This window comes from Cervus canadensis, chromosome 5 (assembly GCF_019320065.1).
Source record: "Cervus canadensis isolate Bull #8, Minnesota chromosome 5, ASM1932006v1, whole genome shotgun sequence".
NCBI lineage: Eukaryota > Metazoa > Chordata > Mammalia > Artiodactyla > Cervidae > Cervus > Cervus canadensis.
In genome coordinates, this window is record NC_057390.1 from 82,590,797 (window position 1) to 82,617,706 (window position 26,910).

A 26,910-nucleotide genomic window follows, 5' to 3' on the forward strand; every position below is an offset into this window, starting at 1 on the left:
GTCTGACCCGCACCTACGCCTTAACATGGCAGGACATATATGTCATCCTGGGATCTACCACCACCCCCGAAGAGAGGCAGGCCATTTGGACGGCAGCCAGGGCTAAGGCCGACCAGCGGCACTGTGCTAACCTCTCCCCCGAGCGTCCCCTGGGAGCTCAGGCAGTTCCTGACACCGACCCTGATTGGAATTACCAGGAAGGGGGTGGCGGCCAGCTGCGGGCACGCTATATGATAGAGTGTCTCCTCGATGGGATGGAAACGTCCTCTCATAAGGTAGTAAACCTCCTCAAACTAGATGAGGTGACTCAGGGGCCCAACGAAAACTCAGCCATGTTTCTTAATCAGCTGACTGAGGCCCTTGTTCAATACACCAGACTGTCCCCTGAGTCCCCCATTGGGGCAGCTACCTTGGCCAATCATTTTATCTCCCAATCCGCACCTGACATCCGAAAAAAGCTGGCCAAGGCCGAGGACGGCCCTCAGACCCCTATTCGAGACCTGGTAAAAATGGCCTTTAAGGTTTACAACGCCCGTGAAGAAACTGCTGAGGCCAGCCAAAGGGCAAGGCTCAAGCAAGAGGCCGAATTTCAGGCAAGCCTCCTAAACCAACAAACCCAGGCCTTAGCAGCGGCCCTGCGGCTGGCGGCGGGCTCGGGGTCCCAAAACCCCACTCCGGGGGCCTGCTTCAAGTGCGGCCAAGAAGGACACTGGGCCAAGATGTGCCGCAATCCACGGCCTCCTTCCAAGCCGTGCCTGTTGTGCACACAGCGAGGACACTGGGCTAGTGACTGTCCCCAGGCCTCTCGGACCCCGACCTCTAGGGGCCGGGGGCCAGAGCGCCCCAGAGAGACCTCCTGCCCTCCTCTGGCCTTCGAGCTGCTGAGCTTCGACGATGGCTGACGTCGCCCAGACTCAGGAACCCCGATAACCCAAGCCAAGCCCAGGGTAACACTCCAGGTAACGGGTAAGTCTGGTCAATGTGGGGGCTACCTATTCGGTTCTTCCCTCTTTCGGGGACACTTTACGTCCTTCCCAAGTTTCGGTTATGGGCATTGACGGCCAACCCTCATGTCCGCTCCAAACCCAACCACCACCCTGTCAATTAGATTCCTGCCTATTTGCCCACTCCTTTCTGGTCATCCCCTCCTGCCCTACTCCTCTCTTAAAAAAGAAATATACTCTCACAGATCTCCCAGCAGGTGGCTACGGCCCTGGACATCGACTGGCATCTCCACATCCCCTATCGGCCCCAACCGTCAGGCCTGGAACAAAGGCGCAGACAGCTCCAAGAAAGCCCCCTCTGGACCGGACTCAATGGTTTACTCCCATACCTCTTGCCCTTTCTAGGCCCTATACTCCTGCTGGTTCTGGGCCTCACCACAGGCCCCTGCCTCATCCAACTTATTCTTCGCTGGGTCCAAGAAATAGCGCAGGCTGCGACCGGACGGGCCATGCTCCTAACAGCTTACACTCGACTCAATCAAAAAGACATAGACCCACTTCACAATCCTGCATAAGCTGACCTTTCGTCCAGGCTGGCCCCTACCCCTCGTCGCCCCCGTTCAGCAGGAAATAGCCAGAAAGAACCGGCGCCCCTTGTCCTATAACAAAAAGGCCAGGATGAAAGGTCGGGGCATGCCCCGGGAAAGTGCTGCAAGGCAAATTTCGGAGGCTGGCTAAACTTCCAGGGACCGACCCCCTGCAGCCTGGTCCAGTCAGGTACCAACACAGAGCCCTTGGACATTGACCGCCGCTGTAGCCCGCGCTTTCTTCCTTATATGAAAAGACCTGGCTTGGATGCCGACCCTGGCTATAAAACCCCTCCCCACCCCTCATACCTCGTAGACTCCCTTTGTCTCCTCACTCACCCGCCCCCGGGAGTTCTGCCGGAGAGCGACGCTTAATAAAAGGCCTTTACCACCGGTCCTTAGAGGCGGCTTTTTTCCTCCCGTGGCGTTTTTCTAACACATACCAGTTTGTCAGTCATGCAGCAAATGCAAATCACAGATTTCTCAGGACAGCCCTAGTTTCAAGTTAACATCAGTGATAGACTTTTGTGTACCAGGTCCTGGGCTAGACACGTATGCAAAGAAGTAAATCGTGGTCCTGAGTTCAAAGGGAGTGGGAGTGGGAGACCCAAGGGGCCTGTCCAGTGTGATCCGGGCTGGGATGTCAGACCTGCAGGGCCTGGGGCAGCAGGAGGTGGGTGAGCGTGGGGAGGTGAGCAGGGCAGAGTCAGAGGGTCCTGGGTGCCAGCTTGAGGGGTTAGGCCTTTACCCTGTGGACCAAGGGCCACCAGTGAAGGATTTCAAACAAATGGCTGGTCAGATCTGAAACCCGTCCTGCTGTGAAACCACATCTGAGGTAGATGGAGTGTCCGAAGCTAGCCGGGCACACGGTTCCTCAGACTCTGACTTCTGTCCACTGAAAAGGCAGGCGAGGGGAAGCAAAGCATCGCTACAATCAATGCGCCAGGCAAGTGAGCGCGTGCTTCAAGCCCTGGACAGAGGCCACCTCTTCTCTGCAATGTACCGTGTGGCCTCTGACCAGTCGCAGGGCCCTGCTGGGCTCCCGGAGGCCCTGACCCACTTCCTGCCAGGTGGCCCTTGTCCCAGCACCTCCCAGGGAGCCGCACCAGGGCGGAGGCCGGGTGGGGCGGTGATGCAACAGTGCTTCGTAACACAAACGTCCTGGGGTTTCCACTGGTGTCTTTGGCTTCTGACAGGTATTTTTGGGGATGCTCCACTTCTCCGATGACGCCTGTGTGGTTCAGAGCAAGGAGGGCCTCCCTGGAAGCTCCCGGCTGCCCCAGGCACATCATTTGGAAATTGGCAAAGACATACACTTTCCGCCTCGGAGGGTGGATTGGACTTTTGGAAACACCTAAAACAACTCAAGGGCAGGGCTGGAGGGTTAATGAGTGACTGAACTTCCGAGCTCTATTTTTGGTCAAACGTCCACACGTGACTAGCCATGTGCCGTGACTGAGTCCCATTTCCCTGAGTTAGTGGCACCCTGGTAGGACAGGTCCCAATGTCCTCCTGTGGCCGGATGTCACGAACCTCACTCCAGAGTCAACTCTTACTACACTCCTGGGAAGAAACTTGGTGTGGAATATGACCACGGACACATGGACCAGACACAAACCCAATTTCCGAAAAGTTCTCGATGTTGACTGTTCCAATATTGAGGACACGGATACGTAAATTCTTGCTGACCATCATCTTTGATGTTACTTCTGTTCAGTAAAGGTGACTCCTTGCATTTGTAATCATCATGTACCTTTATTAGTCCTTTCAGGTAAATAACTTAAGAAAAAACACCTTTTGTGCCAGACACGTCCTCACTTTTGGTGTCAGAAAACGTGGTCAGCAGATTTATATGGTTCTTTGTAAAATAAGTCAGAGATTCTTAGAACATCAGAGCTCTGATCCAGTCCAGTCCAGCCAGAGAACACTTTACTGATAGGCCTTGAGATCCAGAGAGCAGAAGTGATGCTCAGGGTTTCATGATGAGCTAGGTGCTGAAGACAGCTAAAATAATTGGAGTTGGTACCAGAACTGAGGTGGGATGACTAAGGGCACTGATCTTATTGGCATGCCCCACGTGCATTCCGATGTTTTTGCTTACTTCTCTAAGTTACTGCCTCTGCACCAAACACAAAAACCTTATCTCCATGTAAGGGTAACTTCATAGTTTGCAAGGATCTGCTGCTTTTCCTTAAGAAAAAAAAGAAAATTGTAAGGGAGAAGATAAAGTCTATGGAATTTATGCAGAAAGACAAGAATGCCATGCATTTGAGCAAGACCAGGTTTAGTCACTGTAGGTTTATCTTCTTGGATCCAGATTAGTAACTGGGTTTAATGACTCAGGCCTGCTGACTCCCAGGCCTAAGGCCAAAGCCAAGAGTCTGCCTGCAGCCCCAGGGCCAGCCCTCAGGGAACCAGCACCGCCTCCTTCTCTTGCTTCTGTTTTCCCATCTGGGTCAAGATGGGTCATCTGGGCATGGCCAGGCCTCCCCAGAAGATTATGCAGCATACATGCAGTTCGTATGTTAGAGGTGGACTGGCAGGAGAGGCCGTGTGTGGGGGTGACCCATGCGGGAGTGGCACGTGTGACTGGCAGAGAGACAGACCACCTGGCTTCCTGAATCGAGAATTCGCCTCTTTGTTCTAGTGAATACTTCTAATTCTAAAATATGATCACAGGGCTGAGTTGAAAGAGACCCTAGACCAGGGCCAGACCCTTGATGGCTGGAGACAGAGAGGCTCATACAGGGTCAAGGAGATGGCCAAGGTCACAGAACAGCAAGCTGCCGGCAGGACAGGGGGGCAGGGGGGCTGGCTGGCCTTCTCCCCACACAAGGCTCCCACTAGGAGCCCACACTCGGAGACATCCGGTTCCCCTCACTGGAAGGAAGCCCAATAGCAGAGGACAGCAATCGCCACAAGGACTGCTTGATTGATGGGCCAGGGAGAGCCGGGCAGCACAGACAATGCTCCTTCTTGGCCTTGGCACTGGACCCGGGAGACTTCCGGAATTTGAGGGAAAAAAATCTGCGTGTCACTGGAACAAAATGTTTCTTCACAGAGCGGGGACAAATCCCAGAGTGTTCACCACGAAGCTGTCCCACTTAGTGAGTGCCTGGGGCTGTAATGTTCTCTGATGGGACTGCTTATTGCATTGTTAATCTCAATCCCTCCTAGGAATTAAACTTGCTGGGGTAGAGTAACTTCCCCCTCTCTCTCCCTAGTGGTACCTGGTACTGTGGTTGCTCAAGGACTACGTAAAGATGAAATTGATCACGGTGACCAAGAGAAAAGGCAGCTGTCATGTCCCCTCACGTACGAGGACTCGCTGCTGTTTACCCTCTTCTGTTGTCTCCTTGATTCTGTGGAAGCCACGCATGGCCCAGGGAAAGTTCGATTACTCATTCACTTCTGCATTCATCAAAATAGTACTCCTCACAAAGGAGGTTTTTGTAGCAGTGAAGATCCTTGGGTCATCTAGTCCAATTTCCTCCTGAGGCCCAGAGAAGGGAGGTAACTTACCCAAGATCACACAGCAAGTTGAGACCAAGGTAGACTATAGCGCTGAGCTCTGCTAGGCTTGTCCCCTGCACTGACTGTGTGGCTAGGGCTAGTTTCACACCTTTTTACTCCCACCCGCAGCCCTCGGGTCAGTCACACCCTACGTTGGGACATAATGGTATCTGTTGGACTTTGTCTACAAGGGAAGGAACACTTTAAATGCAAGGGGGGAAAAGTGCCCCACGTGCCTCCCTGAGGTCGGCAGGGGTGGTGAGGGTGGGCAGCATCTGGGAGAGGCCAGTTCTCCACCAGAGTCTTGGTTGCACTCCTGGGGACTCCTAATTTCCCAGTTTTTGCCATATGGTATTCCTCCCGTAGACACTGTTGATGTGTTGGGACTCACATAACCCTCCCAAAGAGAGCCAATCACAGCTGCCCTCAGAGAAGTCATTGATAAGTGCCACTCAATACAGTAACAGACTTTATTATCATGGGCTCCAAAATCACTGCAGATGGTGACTGCAGCCATGAAATTAAAAGATGCTTTCTCCTTGGAAGAAAAGCTGTGACAAACCTAGACTGTGTATTAAAAAGTGGAGACATTACTTTGCCAACAAAGGTCTGAATAGTCAAAGCTATGGTTTTCCCAGTAGTCATGTATGGATGTTAGAGTTGGACTATAAAGAAAGCTGAGCACGGACGAATTGATGCTTTCGAACTGTGGTGTTGGAGAAGACTCTTGAGAGTCCCTTGGACTGCAAGATCAAACCAGTCCATCCTAAAGGAAATAAACCCTGGAAGGACTGAGGCTAAAGCTCCAATACTTTGGCCACCTGATTTGATGAGCCCAGATATTAGAAAAAGACCCCGATGCTGGGAAAGATTGAAGGCAGGAGAAGGGGACGATAGAGGATGAGATGGCTGGATGGCATCACCGACTCAACCAACAGGAGTCTGAGCAAGCTCCAGGAGATGGTGAAGGACAGGGACGCCTGGTGTGCTGCAGTCCCTGGGGTCGCAGAGTCGGAAACGACTGAGCGACTGAACAACAATACAAAGGACAGTAGATCTCCCGGTGGCTTGCAGACCTGTTACCTCCCACCCCTTGCCCTAACGCCCTTAGACGAGCCTCTGGCTTAACAAGCGCAACGTGCCTCTTCGCGTGTCCTCGGCTGCCTGCTACCTTCTAGGAGGACAACCGGACAAGTCAGACGCGGTTCAATACGCTCAGCGGCTCGAGAGCTGCCAGAGCTGTGCCTCTTAATTTGCCCGCTGATCGCTGCCCCTTCTGCCTCCTGCCCCTCTTCTTCGTGGGGTGGAGCTGCGCCAGGATCACCTCCAGGCCCTCCCACCGGCATATGCAGACGTCCCGCAGAAAGAAAAGGCCCGGGGTCCGCCAGGTAGGGTCCACGTGGCCCGCTCGCGCCCAGCGATTTCCGTTCTCTGCCGGAGGGCACGCGGCATTTGATGCCAGGTGGAAGGAGAGCGCTGGCTTGGCGCACACGCTGCCATCCGGCGGGCGGTCAGAGGTAGGTTTTGCAATCCTTCGGCTGGCGTGCGAGCCATTCCCCGCCCTCGGCGGCCGGCCAGGCGCGCTGAGCCCCGGGGGCCCGCGGCTGGTGCGCAGGCTCGGGCCGGCGGCGGGCCCGGGAGGGGCGGGGTTGGGCGGGGCTGTGAGGCGCTGACGTCGATCCGCCGGCGCCCCCCGCCCCTCCCTCTCCCCGTCCCGGGTTGGCCCCTCCCCCTCCCTGGGAGGACGCCCGGACGGAACCGATCGCGGCTGGTTTGAGCTGGTGCGTCTCCATGACGACACGCGCGGCGCTATAAGTAGCGGCGCGGCGGCGCGCCGGGCTTTGTCAGTTCCCCCTCAGCCTCCGCCGCCGCCGCCCCTCTGCCAGCGCTCCGGCGCCACCTCGGGCCGGCGGTCCTCCGCGGGAGGGAGCGAGGCGGCGGGCGGCCGGGCGAGCGGCTGACGGGGGCGGCGGGGCGGCCGGCGGGTCCTGCAGCGCTCGGCGGCGGCGTGTTGTCTCCATGGGGTCGGCCCCCCGCGCCCCTGCGCTCTGAGGTAAGAGGGATCGCGTCCGGGCGGTAGGGAGGCCGGCGGGGAGGCGGGCGCGGGTGAGAGGCGGGGGGTGACGGCCACGTGTCCCGGAGGCCGGAGCAGACCGGGCGCCTGGAGCTGCGAGGACACGTGGTCGCAGAGCCCGGCCCGTCGGCCCTGGGGGTCCCGGGTGGAGCCGGACCCCGACCCCTTCCGGCTCAAGGGCAGCCTGGCGCTGGAACGGCCCGGGGTTCACCTTTTCTGAACCACGTCAGTGAGGGTTTTCTGAGCCGGAAGCTCTTTGAAAAGCTCAACCCTTCAGCCGCTATTTTTTTTCAAACCATGTGGTGGTCCGGCAGCAGGTGCAGGAGAGGCAGGAGACCAGCCCGGCACAGGTCTCGGGGTGCCGGCCGCTCGTGCACGTGCCGTTCCGCCGTGTTGCCCTGGAATTTTCATTTATATTTTAGTTTCTTTTTTTTCCCTTTTTCCTTGCTGTGTGTACAGAGCGAATGGCCCAATATAGAAAGCCACTCAGATCGCTAGAGCTGAGATATAACCCGTGTGTAACTGATACTGCTCGGCCGGGCTTAGAAATGTTGACGGAATCTTTCAATGACTTGGTGATTTAAGAAAAGTCCTTAGATTAAAGGTCAGGCTAACGACTAAGACGTAGGAGCCAGTCCCAAGATTTTCCCCAAACGGCCGACTGTTTGAAAATCCGAAATAATGAGGGGAGGTGTGGGGAGCAGAACCTCTTAGGAGTGTCTAGTAGGGACGACAGAATGTGCTAATTTCATTCAAACCTAAAATTTAATCGATTTGTATTTTTCAATTGCAGTTTGAATTAGTACCTGTCTGACGTTTCCCAATTGGCAAGAAAGATTTCATACCAGAGAAGGACCATGTTTTGCTAATCCATGTCATTTTTAAGTAATTTAGCCATACAGAAAGAACACCCAAAGGTGTTCTAGGGTGAACTTTCTCTGTATCAAAAGTTACTGAAGTAAAGCTTTAAAAGATACAAGGAAGCAAAATACTTAATAGTGGTGTGTTTCTGAGAAACACACACTTGCTAAATTTAAGCCTGAATGTTGTCTTTTTTTTTTTAAAGACCCTAAAAGGCCCAGTCTATCACTGGTGACCCTATTTAAATGTTCCTTATGTAGACAGAATGTGTGTGCTGGTGGTTATTTTGTTCCCTCCCCCTAAGGGCGAATTAGGAAACTAGGAGGTTGACAAAGCCAGCAAGTCACATTAGATCAAGTCTTGCAAGTTCTCCGATGCATGGGTTTGGATTTATGGCAGGCTCGTCCCCCTGGGCCTCTCATAGTGTCCCATGCCAGAGCAAACGCGACCCCGAACCATTGCCTGGCCTCTGCCAGTAGGCTGCAGGCACTGAAGCGGGTTGCACAGTGGAAAAGATGCCCTCCCTATCAGAGATTAAATAGATTAAAATAATAATTTTAAGGTAACTCATTGACCAATGTCACATTTTGTGAATGCCAAGGACAGTGGCTTTGATGGTTAAACGAGCCTTATTTTTGCTTATTCATAAATTGTTTGCTAATTCTTGTAATTCATAGTTGAGAATGATTCCCAGGTGATTATCATTCATAGCCAAGCATGTAAGTTAGAGTGCCTGTGAGGATAGTTGGGATTCCCAGAATTGCTAGTTTAATAGGCAGTGCTGGTTTTAGAATATCGATTGCCATTCAGATGCAGCAGCTGTAATATATTCTGTTGATTTTTTTAGATTGCATTTTTTAAAAAAACACATGCCTAGCATGAAAATTAGCTCATTTCTCAGGAAAATTTAGAGCACTCAGTAAATTGATAACAATGTCTGTTGGTCACTAAAAGTTCTTCTGTATAAGACTTAGCGGATGTAGGAAATAGAAATAGCAAGGTGTTTATATGGCAGTTTTGCAAAATTGCTATAATAGTGTTTTAAGCTTCTAAAGAAAAACAGGTCTGAAATAAAGTAAGCTAACTGTCATGAAGCTTTTTCCTTCTCAGTGGACTAAGTCCAGGAAAGTTCCTGAAACCTGTATTCTGCATTTTAGCAAGGATGTTTGGAGTGCCTTTTTTGAGGTGGACAGTACTATATATGGGCTTCCTTGGTAGCACAGCTGGTAAAGAATCCGCCTGCAATGCATGGGTTCCATCCCTGGGTCGGGAAGATTCTCTGAAGGGCATGGCAACCCACTCCAGTTTTCTTGCCTGGAGAATCCCATGGACAGAGGAGCCTGGCGGGCCACAGTACATGGTGTCACAAAGAGTCAAGCACGACTGAGTGACTAAGTACAGTATTATATATGGAAGTTGAGTGTGAGAAACTAGTGTTGAATCTGTGAGGTCCTCATTCCATTGAGATTTATAGAATCATGGGACTTAAACCTAGGAATAATGGGATTTCCAAACCCAGGGAGTGAGCTGTCTGGAGGGTGCTTTAGTAGCCCTGCTTCTTGTGTGTGTGTGTGTGCTGTCAATACCTGATCTTCCAATTTAATGTGTTCTGAAGGTGGACAGCAGATTGTGTGTTTATCAAACATTTCCACTGCTGCACAGAGAGCACACACATCTTCAGTGGACTTGGAATTCCTGGAAAATTGCCTTTGTGAAAAGTGGGCGTAATCCCTTTAAATTCCATCTCTTAAGTTTTCTATGTAAGTATTTGTGATTGTTGCAAGTTTATCTTAGGAGTTACTAAGTATTAATAAGACTTCTGAGTAGATTTGTCTGCTCTATTTGCAGTTTGTTGTGTCTCAAAAAGACATCAAGAAACCATGAACAGCTTTAGTAATGAAGAGTTTGACTGCCATTTCTTGGATGAAGGCTTTACTGCCAAGGACATTCTGGACCAAAAAATTAATGAAGTTTCTTCTTCTGTAAGTATATGTGTAGTCCGTGCTGGTAGTGCAGCTTTGAGAATGTTAGGCAGATGAGTGGGAAACTTCAGAGGGGTCTTATGGAAATTTCTTGTTCAGGAATTGGGAATTTAATTGGCTGTGGATCCTCCAGTGACAATAGAGATTATCATGTCCATGATTGACTAGAGTAGGGTTCATGAGAATGATGGGCAAGAGAAGGGAAGGCTGTGCCTTGGTCACATCTGTTAAATTGCTGATGGGTCTTCTGTAACCACTCTTACTGCAGGATGATAAGGATGCCTTCTATGTTGCGGACCTGGGAGACATTCTGAAGAAACATCTGAGATGGTTGAAAGCTCTTCCTCGGGTCACCCCCTTTTATGCAGTCAAATGCAATGATAGCAGAACCATAGTGAAGACACTCGCTGCCATTGGGACAGGATTTGACTGTGCCAGCAAGGTGAGCAAAAGCAGCAGAACTCAAATGATGTCTGTAATGGCCCTGGTGCTCCCAGCAGGGCAGATCAGAATTGCTTTGCTTGAGCAGAGGATGCTAAAGAGAGTGGGCATGGTGCCAGCTTCTCATGGGCCAGCTTTCCATATATTAGCTACATGTGTAAATACCTTTTCTTTTTCAGACTGAAATACAATTGGTGCAGAGTCTTGGGGTGCCCCCAGAGAGGATTATCTATGCAAATCCGTGTAAACAAGTGTCTCAGATTAAGTATGCTGCCAATAACGGAGTCCAGATGATGACTTTTGATAGTGAAGTCGAGCTGATGAAAGTTGCCAGGGCACATCCAAAGGCCAAGTGAGTTACTCCATTTGAGGGCGGATCAGATACAGGACATGTATAATGTGAACAAACTCAAATTTCTAGTTGTTAGATTTCCATACTAGTAAATTATCTGTGTACCAAATTAGACCACAGGGTATCAGAGCCAAGGAGTCTTATTTTAACCACGGCTGTAGGTGATCTTGTGTCGGTGGGAAATTTGATATACTTTTCTTGCTTCTAGGTTGGTTTTGCGTATCGCCACTGATGATTCCAAAGCAGTCTGTCGCCTCAGTGTCAAATTTGGTGCCACACTTAAAACCAGCAGGCTTCTTTTGGAACGGGCGAAAGAGCTAGATATTGATGTCATTGGTGTCAGGTGAGATCTTGGTGATGGCAGAGATGGAGATGAAGTATTAGACAATGCAAATTTTATAAGTTTTCTCCCACCATGAATAGTTATTTCCAGAAATAGAGCGTATTTTTCTTTTTTTGTTTTTTTGTTTTTTTTTTGACACCAGCTTCCACGTGGGAAGTGGCTGTACTGATCCTGAGACCTTTGTGCAGGCCATCTCTGATGCCCGCTGTGTCTTTGACATGGGCGTGAGTATCTGTGAGCCCCATGTGTGAGGAGGGGGGCAGGGATGGTATTAACAACTAGTCCCAGTTCTAGAATTGACCTTTGTCATCTCATATACTTAACATTAACCTGCTGCATGCATTTTTCATGACTTGTTAATGAATCTGGCTGATTGACTTAATTTTCTTGACTCTAGGCTGAGGTTGGTTTCAACATGTATCTGCTTGATATTGGTGGTGGCTTTCCTGGATCTGAGGATGTAAAGCTTAAATTTGAAGAGGTAATTTATAACAAAATTGCAATCTGTAGCTCTTAGTAGGTTCCTTTTTGAAATATTTCAAAACTTAAGTGTTAAAACTGATAACCAAAAGGGACTATACAAACATGAAAGTAAATGTCTTGGTGTGGTATTTTGAATGACTTGTTCTGGTATTTTGAATGACTTCTGTGCTATTTAAAATTGTATTATGTTAGTTAATTAGTCACTCAGTCCTGTCCAACTCTTTGTGACCCCATGGACTGTAGCCTGCCAGGCTCCTCTGTCCGTGGAATTTTCCAGGCAGAAACCCTGGAGTGGGTAGCCAGTTCCTTCTCCGGGGATCGTCTCGAGCCAGGGATCAAACCTAGGTCTTGTGCATTGCAGGCAGATTCTTTACTCTCTGGGCCACCAGGGAAGCCGTGTATTATTTTACTGGTTTTCTAAAATAACACGAGCCAATTTTTTCAGAAGTCTTAGGAAAATTTAGGACTGTCACTGTGGAGTTAAGAGAACCTACTGACTTTTTAGTACATCATTTGCTAGATTTTGTGCTTCCTTTACTTAGAAGATTGTTTTTTAGTCATTTAAGAAGGTAAGCCATTATATGCCACTTACTTATAAAATCTATATTCTTTGTTAAAATTTATGTGAATAGGAAGAATACAGAGTTTACCTTGTATATATTTATATGTTAGATAAAAATATTTAGGCACTGATAATAAATTTGTCCCATTGCTTAATAAAATCACACCATAACATCTTATTAAAGAGTAAAAAGTCTTGAGGGGAATCAAACCACAGGATATGCAGGCTGGTTTTCAGGGAGGTGTTTATTATCTTTTTGCTATTTGAAGATAAACCTCTGCTGATGGCAGCTCTCAATGTTCTTGATGTTTATGTGTTTCAAAGCACTGCTCCATGGGAGTTCTCCTTGATGACCAACTGCTCTTTTCTGTCTCACTCTGGTAGATCATCAGTGTAATCAACCCAGCATTGGACAAGTATTTTCCATCAGACTCTGGAGTGAGAATCATAGCTGAGCCAGGCAGATACTATGTTGCATCAGCTTTCACACTCGCAGTTAATATTATTGCCAAAAAACTTGTATTAAAGGAACAGATGGGCTCTGATGGTAGGTACAAAGATTTAATCATTGCATATATATATATACTGAAAGTTCGTACCTAAAATGGTAAAGTGGTAATTGAGACTTACTGCTTTTCTAATTATTTTCTCTTTTTTTAAATTTGCTTTTCTAGATGAAGAGGAGTCAAGTGAACGGACATTTATGTATTACGTGAATGATGGAGTATATGGATCATTCAACTGCATCCTTTACGATCACGCACACGTGAAGCCTCTTCTGCAGAAGGTACCTTCTGAATATGTTGTATACACCAGTTGAAAGATGACTGGTCAGAACAAGTGTAAGCAGGTGTGTTTCTCTCTCTCAAATGTAGAGACCCAAACCAGACGAGAAGTATTATTCATCCAGCATCTGGGGACCCACCTGTGACGGCCTGGACCGCATTGTTGAGCTCTGTAACCTGCCCGAGATGCATGTGGGCGATTGGATGCTCTTTGAGAACATGGGTGCTTACACTGTTGCTGCTGCTTCTACTTTCAATGGATTCCAGAGACCCACCATCTACTACGTGATGTCAGGGCCAACGTGGTTAGTGACAGTGTGTGTTTGGTTCTGATAAGAATTAGGTACCTTCCAGGGTCGATTATGCTTGTTCTTGTCTAATAGAATTAAGAAATCGCTTAGAATTAAATACTAACAATTATTTCTTGTTTTTCTCCTCATATTAAGAATATATGCTTTAGAAATTTTGGAATAATTACAACGAAAGGAAAATTCCTCCAGTAATAGTGATGTGTATGTAGTTGCAGAATTTTAAGGCACAGTTGATTTAGAAAAGACTGGTCAGTCTATTTCTGTACCTAGAATACTTTAATTAGTGCATGTGACTTGTGGTTTCCTTCTTACCAAAAAGATGGTTCTGAAGAAATGCTTGCTGTAGTACTACATTGAATTGCTTCCTGATGACATAGTAGCCAGAGATGTAAATAGGCTCATGAATAAGTTACTGTGTCGCACAGTGTGGAGCCACTCGGTTAGCGGTGACTCAGGGTTTCTGACTGCCGCCTCTGTCTCCTGCAGGCAACTGATGCAGCAGATCCGGACCCAGGACTTCCCGCCCGGAGTGGAGGAGCCAGACGTCGGTCCCCTGCCCGTGTCCTGTGCCCAGGAGAGCGGCATGAAGAGGCACTCGGCAGCCTGCGCTTCCACGCGTATTAACGTGTAGATACCACTCTTATAGCTGTTAACTGCGAGTTTAGCTTGATTTAAGGGTTTGGGGGGGACCATTTAACTTAATTACTGCTAGTTCTGAGATGTCTATGTGAGTAGGGTTGGCACAGGTGTACCAATGTGGAAGACTGGGAGATGGGGTCACACTTATCTGTGTTCCTATGGAAACTATTTGAATATTTGTTTTATATGGATTTTTATTCACTTTTCAAACATGCTACTAAAGGCTTCAACTGCTGAGCAAGCGTTTGTGGCTTGTGTATCAGCAGGATGGGCCAGAAGCTTAGTGTTGTGACCGGTTTTAACAAAAAGGAATAAAGGATCTTGACATAACTTGGCATTGGGAAATTTTTACAGTGTGTTCATTTAGGCGGCTCACCTGAGTGTGTGTTATAGGTGGGAATTATGGTTCTTTTCCCTGTAGGTTAAGAAAACTGCCCCAGAAGACTGAGGAGTTGACAGGTTTTCAATGTTTTAAAAATCTGTGGTATACTTTATCTGTTTTGGCATTTTTATTTCAAGCCCTGGAGAAAGTCTGCTGTGGTGTCTCAGAGTAGTGAGGGCATCTAACCCCACGTGCAGGGGGAGGAAAAGGGCAAGACAGTGGGCAGCCTCAGCTGTTAGTGGTTCCCCACCCTGGATGCTGACTGAGCTTGGCATGCCAGAGTCCCTTGTAACTAAGTGGTCTTAGGTTTGTTTTTTTTTTTTTATTAGTTGGAGGCTAATTACTTCACAACATTTCAGTGGGTTTTGTCATACATTGATATGAATCAGCCATAAAGTTACACGTATTCCCCATCCCGACTAAGTGGTCTTTGTAACTAAGTGGTCACAGCAGCTGCCCAGGCGAGGTACACAGGGCCTTCTGAGCCCTGCCTCCAGAGACCAGTCTCATATTTGCACCTTGATTTCACACACAGGAAAAGGTACAGTTACAAACTAGCTTGTTACTACCAGTTGCAGCTCTTCACCTGACCTTGGCCTTTTGTATTCTCTTACTCAACTCGGACCCCACACCTCAGAAAGAGGATGGCAGGCTCTCATTTAAATTTCCAAGATGGGAATTGTGAATCCCTGCTGTAGCTCGGGACTGGAGGGCAGGCCGCGTAAAAGCCAGAGTCACTTGAGTAAGCCTCTCACCAGCCCCAGTCCCTGCAAGTGACATCGAGTATCTCGCCAGCTCTGTTGGAGGGACACGGGACTTAGCACACAGGCACAGACAGGGAGGCTGCAGCGTCTTGCATCTCAGGGGCTGGATTAAGTACTTCTGATGCTATTAGTATCTTTACCAAGGAGTTGAGGGGAGTGACTTCTTAGTTTCAGAAAAGCCACTTTCCCCCAGACCTGAGTTCCACCTGGACACAGTACACTGCTGTGACGGCTGTTGCCTCCTGGCTGCTTAGCCAGACTAGGCCTTGGTTCATCACCACTCCTGGTGTCCTTCGACCCGAGAAGCCTGCTCTAGTTGGCAGACCACTGAGTGAGATCTCTCAGGAGCCACAGAGTAGTCTGGCGAGTCTGGGCGGAAGAGGGGGAAGAACTCTGAAATGGACAGTCTGCCCCACTTCCTGTGAGCAGATCCTTGTCTGGGTCCTCAATCTGCCCACTAACGTTCAACATAGAGGAATTGATGTTCTATGTGGATTAATGCCAGGAAGTACAAGCTCAACACCAAGGTTTTGGTAAAGTAGTCTTACTTTCAGAAGTTAGGAATAACAAGTTACCTTAGTGACAAGCGCTGATCATGGATTGAAAAGAGGAGAGGGTTTCCCCTCAAAAAGTAGGCAGTTTGGGAACTGCTCTTCCCTCACTTTAGGAAGAGCAGTCTGACCGACCAGCCAGTGCCAGTAGGGACAGAAGTAGCCGCAGGAGGGCCCATGACACCCACGCTGCAGCTTCTGAACCTGGCTCCTGAGGGTTTGAAGCCACTTGGAGTCTGTATGGTGACATGGCCTGAGCTGGCCCAAACGACCTCCCGTGGTCCCTACACCTGGCCGTGAGCATGCAAGTTTGGCAAGAGGATAGAGAGCTCAGACAGCTGAGTGGGTGTCGACACTACCCCTGGGACCCTCTTAGAAGGTTCTAGGTGGTGGTGCAGGCTTACCTACCTCCGATAAAGATGGTACTGTCCATCATTTGCAGACACTTCTAGACCTTGGTTTGAAGTGGACAGCTCAGGCCTCCAAAAGGTGCTGACACGGTGCTGCAGTCCCCACACAGGCCCCCACTGGGAGGGGCTCCTGGTCCAAGGGAAAGGCAAGCTGGGCAGGCCTTGCATTCAAGTCACTTGGGGGCATCTCAAAACAGATTGCTGGGCCCACCCCAGACTGGGGACAGGGACTGTGGCGCAACAGGTAACCCCCTGGGAAAAGCAGAAGGTACTGATGTTCCTTGTACCACAATAAACCCAGGTTTTCACTGTGAAAGGCCACAAAGCTATTAGAAGAAAACACCTGAAGTGAAAAATGTAGGGGGCAGAGGGGAAAGCAACACACATAGGAATAGCAGATTTTATTCATAATAAGTTCCAATAAATCAATAAAAGAGGAACAATGCCATAGAAAGTGGGCAAGATGTGAACTTTTCACAGAAAACTTTGAACAAACTTTTAGAACTGTGAGAATCTCAGCTGTCGGTTTGGCAAAGATAGAAGAGTTCATTCCCGGCTGGGTAAGCAGGCAGGCTCACCCATGGCAGATGGGAAGGCAAGAATATGAATAACCTCTCGAGGGAATCTGGCAATTTAAAAAATTATCCAGGCTTCCCCGGGGGCTCTGTGGTAAAGAATCCGCCTGCCAGTGCAGGAGACAGGTTCGATCCTTGACCTGAGTAGATCTCACATGCTGTGGGTCAGCTAAGCCCGTGTGCCACAACTACTGAATGTGTGTGCTTTAGAGTCTGGGAGCCACAGCTACTGAGCGTGTGCATGCTTTAGAGTCGGAGCCACAACTACTGAGCGTGTGTATGCTTTAGAGTTGGAGTCACAACTGAGCCCACATGCCCTGGAGCCTGTGTGTCACACAAGAAGTCACTGCAGTGAGAAGCCCATTGAACGACAACTAGAGAAAAAGCCCCTGCAGCAACGAAGACCCAGTACAGCCCGAAACCAAATGCACAATTAGAAGAATCCACATTTTCTTTGCCCCAACAATTCTAACTTGTAAGAAATCTCAGACACAGCCATTTACTAGGCTTTTCATTGTGACAGTGTCTGTACAGCACATGTGAGAAGCAACCGTGTGTTCACCAGGAGGGGACCACAGATGATCACCGGGACACAGCCGCCGCGAGATGCAGGGACCTGCCGAAGCTGGTGGGGACCGTGGGCGTGTGGTGAGCTACTGGCTGTGCAAAGAGCAAACCAAACTTTGTGCACACGCCTACCTACCTGCATATACAGAAACTTCTGGAGGACTGACAGAGACATAGCAGGAAAATGGAGGGCCTGAGGAGTGAGTGGAGGCTGACTTCATACGCACTTGTACATGTGTCTATTGCTGAGTTTAAAGGAATTATATAAAATATGCTTCCCAGGTGAGGAAACAGAAAAAATCCTCAGTTATGGGCTCCTGTGCCCATGAGCTGCTGAACAAGGGCCGGCGAGCTTGGTCAGGGGCTTGGGTGGGCTTGACCAAGGCCTCCTCGGCAACTTTGCGGGGTGAGGGGGCTCGGACTTATGCCCACCCAGCTCCGGGGGCTGGTGGAGACATCAGAGCCCCTGGGGTCAAGGACTTAACCCCTACCTCTCCCTCGCCCCCCACCCCCGCCTGGGTGGGGCTCTCTGCCCCATCTGGGGTCAGCCGCCTGGGGCCAAGTTCAGACCTGAGTCTGCACCTGGAACAGCCTGCACTGAGAGCCAAGCCGGAAGCCTGCGCATAGACTGCTGTCAGGCCTTCGACAGCCCTCTCTAGCCTCCCAGCTGACCACCCTTGGTGCCGCACAGGCTCCACTCAGCCTGTCTTCTGTAGCCCTGTGCTCCTCGCACCCCTCACAGTGACCCTGAAGATGGTGACCTTGCATTTCTATGCGGACTCCATCCCTCTCTCAGGTTTTCTTAGGTTACTCTACTCGCTGGCTGGTCACCCTGTTATTTTATGTGACAACCCTATCGACAGGGATTCCAAGTCCTGGGCACCAGGAGCCCAGCTGCAGCTTCTGTTTGCTGTGTGTCTCACTGAAAATCAGGTGCCCCCTGGGCCTCAAGCGCCTCACCTGTCAAGTGGGGTAGAGAGAGAAAGCTCAGATACAAGCCAGGCTGGGGAGGGATTTGCACACTCAAGCCTAGACGGCCCTCCTGGCCACGGCCACCAGAGGGCAGCAGCGCCTCGTGCTTGAGACTCCTCTGTGGTCTTGCACTGCCACCAAGCTGTCAGGTCCTGCTTCCTTGATGGCTCAGTGGTAAAGACTGCCAGCCAATGCAGGAGACGTAAGAGATGCACGTTCGATCCCTGGGTTGGGAAGATACCCTGGAGGAGGGCATGGCAACCCACTCCAGTATTCTTGCCTGGAAAATCCCACAGACAGAGGAGCCTGGTGGGCTACAGTCCATGGGGTTGCAGTGTCCTGCATGACTGAGCAACTAACACTATTAGCCACTCAACAGATGCCGCTGATAGAGGCCTGACTGTGAAAGGAGGACTATGGTTACTGGAACATGGCCCGGCTCAGAGGGAGATCCAGGGCCAGCCACACCGGGTATCTGATCCAGGGCCAGCCACACTGGGTGTCTAGGCTCTGAGGCGCCAGACAGCTTGTCCTGGACCAGGCTGCTCCCCTGGAATCTTCCTGAGCACAGGTTAAGCCCCCACAGGTGAGCCCAGCCCTCATTCCTGCCTCACGCCCCGGGAACAGCTGGTGGTCCCCCACAGTCTGTGTTCTCACCCCCTGCCTGTTCCAGGTGGGTGATGCCCCCACCCTGGGCTCCTGAGGTGCCCACACCATGCCTGGTGACACGCAGGCCACCTCTCCTGCCCTGTCTGTGAAGACAGGCCCTCCTCTCCCCACACTGAAGCATGGTGGCGTGGGAAGCCGAGGGGCACTGCCCTTATCTCCCTTCACCCACTGACCAGCCCTTGATGCACAGGCCCAGGCCCTGCTTGTCCCCACACGTTAGGACCTGGGTACCCATGGCTACTGGTGTGCCCCCCTCCCCATTTTTGCGCGGCCCTGGATCCATGCTCTTCCTACCCCAGGTGCCTGGTCCCACCCTGGCTCTGGCCCCCATCTCTGGAGAAGCCATGAGCTGTTCTCAGCCCTTACTCTGAGCTGGAGAGTCCAAGGGGCACGTCCTGGCCCATAGGTATCCTTGCCCTCCCTCAAGGCCCTGCACCTGCCCACCCCACCACCCCCGCATCCCACCGCCAGCTGACCTGCAGGGTCAAGGGCAGCACCCCTGGCTCTCTGGGTCCCTGTCGCATGTGTCCAGGGTCATGTGGTTATCAGTGGCCAGGCTGGGACCTGTCCCTCTGCCTCTGTGTCCAGGGCCTACTGGGTGCAGTTCCAGACCATAAGGTGGGCCCCCAATACTGACTTTTTAAAAAATCAATTTAATATTTTGGTGGTGCTGGGTCTTCGTTGCTACTCAGGCTTTCTCTAGTTGCAGGGGCGAGGGGCATGCCATTGTGGGGGCTTCTCTTGGGATCAGCAGTTGTGGCATGTGAGCTTCTTTGCTTGGCAGCATGTGGAATCCTCCCGGGCCAGGGATTGAACCCATGTCCCCTACACTGGCAGGTAGACTCCTATCCACTCTACCACTGGGGAACTCCCCAACCCTGACTCTTCATTCATTCACTCACTCATTCAGAACTTCTAGCTTTTTTTGCCTTTTTTTTTTTTTTAAGCTGCACTGCTCAGCTTGTGGGATCTCATGACCCCAACCAGTATCGAAGCCAAGCTGCTGCAGTGAAGGCCCGGAGTCCTAACCAGGAGGCCACCAAGGGAACACCCTGAGCAGCTAATGCTGAGCCAGGCTGGGCACTGGCTCCGGGGAGGGGAAGGGGTGAGCTGCGAGGTCAGTTCAAGGGGAAGAGTGCTGTGAGCGAGGCAAATGTGGGCGCTGTGAGGGGTACCCGGGAGGAGGGGTGGCCTTCTGGAAGAAAGTTTTCTGCTCCATTGGCGTAGAGTCTTGGGAAAGGCAGGTGTGTGGGTGTGCACGACGTTCACAGAGGCCACAAGCTGGGGACAGGGGCCGGGGCTGCCCCCACTGTGAAAGCAGCCCGGGCCAGCCAGGGGCAGGGAGGAGCTGCAAGGCTGGCAGCCGACATGGCCTCACACTGGCCCCCAGGGGCCACTCGCCTGCTGCTGACGCAGGCCGGACGTACGGGACCCTCGACGCCCGCTGTCTACGTGGGCTGTGCCTAGTGCATGCGTCCATGGCACTGCCCCGCAGAACAGAGACACATCCCACACTGGACCCCGAGTCCCACCAAGGGTGGTTTCTGCCCCGCCTGCAGAAACCACACTGCCTGTCGCCCTGCACACACACACACACACACACACACACACACACAGAGTAAAAGGGGACTGTCGTGGGTGGGGGGTAAGATAACCTGACTGGTTCTCCTTCTGCCATTAACTTCCTGGGACCCAAGGGGTATGGCCGGTTTCTAAGGGAGTCCTGAGTCAGTGATGGGCAAGCCTGTGAGTGGTCCCATTCCTTCCCTGGGGCAGGTCCTCATCGTCTCCGATTCCCTAAGGAACCGCCCTGACTTCTGTGAGCTTCTGTTGGGGCAGGGCCCACCAGGACCCCAGATCCATGCCCTTCCCATTTGTGTGGAAGCACAGGGATGGCTATTTTATGTCTGTGTGACTGGGTCATGGGTGTCCTGACAGGTGTTTTGACGCTCTTCTGAGTGTGTCTGTGAGGGTGTTTCTGGATGAGGTTAACACTGCATTAGCAGACAGTACCGTAGGGCTCCCCATCAGGGTGAGGACCTCATCCAAAGGGCTGACTAGAACAGAAGGCTGAACTGAGGCTCTGTTCTCTGCCTGGTGGTCTTGGGCTGGGATGGCGGGCTCCTGCCTTCAGACCCAGACTGGAACAAATGCCATCAACTCTCCTAGGTCTCCAGCTGGCAGATCTTGGGCCCATTCAGCCCCCATAATCCTATCAGCCAGTTCCTTATATTGTCTCTATCTTTCCCATCCCCCCACCCCAACCCCACCACCCATATACATGAATATGTATTCAGAGGGAGGTGCTTCCCTGTGGCTCAGTGGTAAAGAACCCACATGTAGGAGACATGGGGTTCAAATCCTGGGTCAGGAAGATCCCCTGGAGAAGGAAATGAAAACCCACTCCAATATTCTTGCCTGGGAAATCCCATGGACAGAAGGAGCCTGGAAGGCTACAGTCCATTGTTGCTGCTGCTACTGAGTCGCTCTGCTGCTGCTGCTGCTAAGTCACTTCAGTCATGTCCGACTCTGTGTGACCCCATAGATGGCAGCCCACCAGGCTCCCCATCCCTGGGGTTCTCCAGGCAAGAACACTGGAGTGGGTTGCCATTTCCTTCTCCAATGCATGAAAGTGAAAAGTGAAAGTGAAGTTGCTCAGTTGTGTCCAGATCTTTGTGACCCCATGAACTGCAGCACACCAGGCTTCCCTGTCCTTCACTATCTCCTAGAGTTTGCACAAACTCAAGTCCATTGAATCGGTGATACCTTCCAACCATCTCATCTTCTGTTGCCCCCTTCTCCTCCTGCCCTTAATCTTTCCCAGCATCAGGGTCTTTTCCAATGAGTCTTGTCTTCACATCAGGTGGCCAAAGCTTCAGCATCAGTACTTCCAATGAATATTCAGGGTTGATTTCCTTTAGGATCAGTCCATGGGGTTGCAAAAGTGACTTAGCGACTAAACACCACCACCAAGGGAGAGACACTCTGTTTCTGTGGCAAACCCTGCACCTGTGATCACTCCCATCTGTGCCTCATTACTGGGCAATATCCCCTGTTAGTAGCACCCCTCATCAAGGCACCATCAGATGTGGCCTCGTGGTAGCAAGCTGGGTCCACCTGGCCCCAGGTCACCTGGCCTCCTGCTCTCATCCCATCCCTGCGGACACTGCCCACCAAGGTTTGGACTTGGCAATGCCACTGACCGCAAAGGCACTAGCAGACAGGGCTCACACTTTCTATCACAGGCGTGGAGTCCTAAAGGATATTAAGATGACTAAAAACAGCAAAACAGCCAGCGTCCCTGCTGTGGGGCAACCTACACACTCTGCCCACTTACCTCGATCACCTGCCTCTCCCCAGGTGAGATTCAAGAGTGCTCACCTGGCCCGTGGGCGGGTGTGATGGACACTGGGACCAGAACCCCAGTCCTGTCCACCCTTCCTGGTGCCATGCCCCCTGGGGGAGGGGCCCTTGTCACCCTGGGTGCCTCCAGGCACCTCACACTCCAGGCCAAGGCACCAAGAAGTGAGGCTGGCCGGGCTGAGGCGGGCGGGCGAATTTTGGAAAGTTCTCTTCCCTTTTAAGGAAGAAATAAGCCAGGGCCACTTCTTGTCCTGTCTTGGAAGGCTCCCGTGTCAGCCGCACTTACCCTGCAGGGACCCCAAGGATTCAAGGGTGTGGACAGAAGCTGCCTTGGAGGCCAGGGGCGGGGCGATGGGGCAGCGGAAGGACCCAGGACATCCTCAGTGATGCCCCCAGATGCGGTGTCAGCCAGGCCGACAATGCATGGGACTTGCGGGCACGTGGTGCCCACCTCCCCACAGTTAAAGCCCCTTCTGCTGCTTCTGAGACCAGAAGCATCTCCATGGCCACAGCCTGAGAAACCAGGCCTGCTCGCCCTCCCAGCTGGTGCGGATGCCCCGGGTCTCCGCCCTGTCATTGCTGGGGATGTGAAGTCTCACGACTCTGCTGATTAAACCACGGGGCTGGGCTGGGCTGGGGGCGGGGGGCAGAGAGGCTGGGGGGAGGGGGGAGGAGGCAGAAGCCTGGCCGTCAAACCCACCCAGAACAGTCATGTTTTATTTCCACGTATTTCTTGGCATTAGGCAGAGATGGAAGGAGAGGTTGTACAGGATTTATAGACACAGTGATGGCCGCAGGGACACAGGAGCGGCCCAGTTTACAATGAGCAGCTGGACCCATGGAGGCCACCTGTCCGGAGAGCGCTCAGGCCTCGGCAGCCGAACAGGGGCTCTCACGGACCAACACAAGACTCGGACAACTCCCGTTTATTTGATCATTTTAATACAGGAAATGCCAGACCAATCAACAGGGAGGACAAACCTCACAGAGACACCTGCGCTCACGATTCGGACGGGAGGGTCTCCACGGCCCTGGGCACGCATGCATGTCCTTTGGAGAAGGGCAGATTGAGGGCATAAATACCACAAAATAACCAGGCTCAGGGTGGGGGAGAATCACAGGCCACAAGGAAACCACGCTTCAAAGGCAATCAAGGCATTAAATACGGAACTTACATGTTACATTTCACTTCACCGTACGTATAATTTATATATTAAAAGAAAGGAGACCACAGTATTATATACGTGCAAGCGGTTCTGGTCGGAGGAAATGAACGAGCTGGGTGGAGCCATGCACGGGGAAGGCTTGCCCATCTCCTCTCCCTCTGTTCTTGTCCCCATCTTTCCCACAGAGTCACCCACCATCACGGATCAATCGGCTGGCCTTGGCGCGATCTCAGAAAGTCCCACGGGTATCCTCGGCGTGTCCTCGGGGCTCCCTGTGGGCAGGGAGGTGCCCCGGAAGCGAGGACACCGCGAGCCCTGCATGTAAACACATCCCCGGGAAGTCGCCCTGGAGGGACCAGGGCAGGGAGGGGGCGGGAGGAGGCCAGGTGAGGAGTGGGGCGCAGCCGCCGGGCAGGCAGGTGTGGTGATGTGTCGCCTGGCCGCCCCGGGAGAGCAGGAATGATTGAGGAGGCATCCACTTTTGCAAGCAAAGCTTAAATGGCAAGACAAGCCTGTGTTTCTCTGCACTGTCCAGACGCCAATCCCTTAGAACTGACTCGCACTGCTGGGGTCACACTGTAACAACCGGACGATGGACGGGTCGCTCTTGGCACCTTTGATGAATTCTTCCAGGGACAGTTTGCCTGCGGGAAGGAGGATGGGAGAAACAGGAGTTAGCCAATGCTCGCTGTTCGCCACCCTCAGGAGAACACACGGACAGCTCCTGCGTCGTGGAAGCCTCCTGGGGTCCAAGTCTTGAGCCCTCCTGAAGCTGGATGCTGTCCAGGCTCCACACGCTTCGAGGGCATTTCTGGAAAAACCTGTTTGGCTTTCACTGATCACTGGCAGTGCTTCTCCTAGGATACATACAGATACGGGAGGGACCTAGGTTTGAAGCAGACCCTGCATTCTGGCAACCTGTGCCTTGGGGAACCTCCATCTTGCTTCTGCAGCTGTAAAATGAAATAGAGCCAGGGACCCCAACACAGGAGCTTGGGGCCATGCCCAGCACACTGGCGGGCGCTTAGCTCTGCCTCCACAGGCAAGCGACCCACCTCTCCACATCCCAGGATATTTACCTGTGTTGGGGGGGATCACAGCCACGCCTGTCTCAAAGGCGTGAGCTCCCCCAGAGCATCCCCAGCAGGAGACTAAACCACCCCAGGCTAAGGGATGGATTGGGAAGGGGGGCAGTCACCCCCCCGGCAGAAAAGGAGGCTCCTGGGATGATGCAGAGGGCTACTGGGCTTTGTGACCGTTCGTACGGTTAACAGGGACTTTACCCTGACCACTCAGGGCAACGGGCTTCCCTTGTAGCTCCGTTGGTAAAGAATCTGCCTGCAGTACCGGAGACCCGGGTTCGATCCCTGGGTCAGGAAGATTCCCTGGAGAAGGAAATGGCAACCCACTCCAGTATCCTTGCCTGGAAAATCTCATGGACACAGGAGCCTGGTGGGCTGCAGTCCATGGGGGTCGCAAAGAGTCGGGCACGACTGAGTGATTAACACTTTACTTACTCAGGGCAAGGAGCTAATGAAAGCACTGGCCTCTCCTCTAGGCAGAAAGCAGGGCTGGCAAGGGGCTGGGGGCCCCTGGGCACAGTCTGTCCTGCAGCCATCGGGGTGCTCCTCGTGCTCCGCCAGACTCAGGACCTGTGGCCTCAGCGACTACCTGTGCTTTCTGAGGGTGGGCCGGGAAGGTGGGAAGGGTGTGGGGCAACCCAGAGAAGGACAACTTCTCTGCACACCCCTGCTTCACTCTTCTCTCCTCCAACATCGCCTCTCCTGCCCCCTCCCCAAGCTTCAGGGCAGATCCCGGGGCTCACAGGAGAAGTGCGGGCCTCGGTTCACGGACAGCCTGGGAAGATGCACAGAGCTGAGCGGTCAGAGCAGATCCTCTGGATCCTCACAACCACAAGAGACTGAATTATTATCCCCATTTCACAGAAGAGTAAACCGGGGTTCGGAAAAGCCAAGACTGGTGGAACAAGTCTATTGAACCCAAAGCCTGTGCCTTGCTACCCTGGAGGGTGGAAGACATGTTTTGAATCTGCCCAAAGGCCACGCCAGGAGTGAGGCTGTCTTGTCTTACGTTGATCGTGTTTTGAAAACTGTCTTCATGGGTTGATGTGCCTGCAGCCCCACCACGTCTCTACACCGCTGGCTCAGTCTTTTGCCTTCATCTGTAAACTGCACTTTAAGGTTTGGCCGGGGTGGGACAGGGAGCAGGGTGGGGGGGTGTATGGGGCTTTCCTGTGCATTAGCTTATTTTCAACCCCCAAGCACAGCACAGCGGGTATTTTCTCTTTTTCTTTTCTAAATGCTGCATTTCTTTATCCTTCAAAAGCAAATCTGACAAGGCTCTGGGGCTGCACTTCGTGCAGATCCATCCTGTTTCATGGTTACCCTCCCCAGCGTGGATCCCAAAGAAGCTCACAGTTGAGGCAGAGAAGGAAACACAGGGCACGTCGTCCCTGCCAGGCCTCCACGGCCGCCCCCTGGAACCCACCACTTCTGCTGTGGTGTGGTCCCAGCGAGCCTGGTACAGCTGCTGCAGGCCAGCACCTCCCAACAGAGTCGCCAGGGCGACTGGGGCCTGGAGGAGGGATGGTGGGGGGCCATCCATCCATCTACCACCCGGGAGCCTGATCCCAACCCCTCGGGGGCCCAGGTGCTATGGACACACCTGCCTCTTCTCCCCTGGGACATGCCCACAGGCCCACGGTGTCCCCATTCTAGAAACGAGGAGACTACTGCTCAGGGGGCAGGACATAGGCCCAGGTGCTCCTGGACTCTGAAGCCCAACCCTCAGCATAGCTTCATTGACTGTGGAGGGCCGGGTGTGGGCTGGGCAAGGTCCCAGAAACTGTGGGGAGGGGCCCCAAACGCCTCTCTGCTCCCAGCAGCGCGGCAGACATGCGGTGTCCTACCGTCATTGTTGGTGTCCATCTGCCTGAAGATCTTGTCTGTGCGTTTCTCCGGTGTGGACTCGTCCTCCGGCATCTTCATCACAGAGGACACCATTTTATATATCGCCTGCAAAGGGGAACACAGATGCGTGTGCTTAGAGGTTCCGGGTGCTCCTGGGGGGATGGGACACAGGCCTGATCTGCCCCCCCAACCCTCGCCCACGGCAGGAGGAGAGGCCGGGCTGTCCACCAGCTCCAGGATCCTCCCCAGCTGGAATGTTCCAGGGCTTTTCCCAATAGCGTGCATGCATGTTGCAGACAGCACGTGAGCAAAAGGAAGCCAGCCTCATTTATGTGAGGTTTAAGAACAGGTGAAACGACCCACTGTGACTGTGGCAAGACTGGGTTTGTCTGGTGGCGGGAGGTGGGACAGCTCTCAGGCCTTCTGGGGGGGCTGGGGACGCTCCCTAACTCACTGGCGGTGACACGGACATATGTGTGCACAGTGTGCATCACGCGGCACGCTTAGCCACAAATATTTGACTACAGGATTGCTGTACCTCGGTGAGGAGCAAAAAAAGACAGCCCCTGAAACTCACAGGGGAAACCATATCACCAGCCCCAGAAAGGACAGGCCCGGGGCCCATGGGTCTCTCCAGCAGGACCGAGAACCTTCTCTTCAGGACACTGCCGTCCATGGGCTCGG

At 52.2% G+C, this 26,910-nt stretch overlaps 2 protein-coding genes and 1 non-coding gene across 5 annotated transcripts in view; 2 read left to right on the forward strand and 1 right to left on the reverse strand.

Moving 5' to 3' along the window:
* The first annotated feature begins 6,895 nt into the window (after positions 1-6,895).
* Positions 6,896-14,212, forward strand: ODC1 (ornithine decarboxylase 1). Of its 3 annotated transcripts, none has more exons than XM_043469361.1 (12): positions 6,896-7,097; positions 9,595-9,739; positions 9,807-9,961; positions 10,230-10,403; positions 10,582-10,754; positions 10,963-11,097; positions 11,240-11,321; positions 11,495-11,578; positions 12,527-12,689; positions 12,817-12,929; positions 13,018-13,232; positions 13,725-14,212. In XM_043469361.1, the coding sequence occupies exons 3-12, from the start codon at positions 9,860-9,862 to the stop codon at positions 13,867-13,869; spliced, it is 1,386 nt and encodes a 461-aa protein (XP_043325296.1). In that variant the 5' UTR covers positions 6,896-7,097; positions 9,595-9,739; positions 9,807-9,859; the 3' UTR covers positions 13,870-14,212. The 3 variants fall into 3 exon arrangements, with proteins under 3 accessions (XP_043325296.1, XP_043325295.1, XP_043325297.1); XM_043469360.1 differs by having other exon boundaries at positions 9,828-9,961; XM_043469362.1 differs by lacking the exon at positions 9,595-9,739 and having other exon boundaries at positions 9,828-9,961.
* LOC122442783 lies at positions 8,356-8,488 on the forward strand. Its single transcript, XR_006269770.1, has one exon. It is a non-coding gene; the product is annotated as a small nucleolar RNA SNORA42/SNORA80 family (small nucleolar RNA).
* An 8,843-nt stretch (positions 14,213-23,055) lies between the features above and the next one.
* The window catches only part of HPCAL1 (hippocalcin like 1), a 116,602-nt gene continuing 112,747 nt past the window's right edge, over positions 23,056-26,910 (reverse strand). The window contains exons 4-5 of the mRNA XM_043469363.1: positions 26,226-26,331; positions 23,056-23,940 (exon numbers count right to left, since the gene is read on the reverse strand). Coding sequence (XP_043325298.1) covers positions 23,843-23,940; positions 26,226-26,331 — 204 coding nt within the window. The 3' untranslated portion in view covers positions 23,056-23,842. The remainder of the gene's footprint in view (positions 23,941-26,225; positions 26,332-26,910) is intronic.

Excerpts from the sequence above, each read along its gene's own strand:
- ODC1 (XM_043469361.1), top strand. The coding sequence starts at position 9,860 with ATGAACAGCTTTAGTAATGAAGAGTTTGACTGCCATTTCTTGGATGAA. Across the intron at positions 10,404-10,581 it reads GATTTGACTGTGCCAGCAAG|ACTGAAATACAATTGGTGCA; the intron begins GTGAGCAAAAGC and ends TTTCTTTTTCAG. Across the intron at positions 13,233-13,724 it reads GTGATGTCAGGGCCAACGTG|GCAACTGATGCAGCAGATCC; the intron begins GTTAGTGACAGT and ends TGTCTCCTGCAG.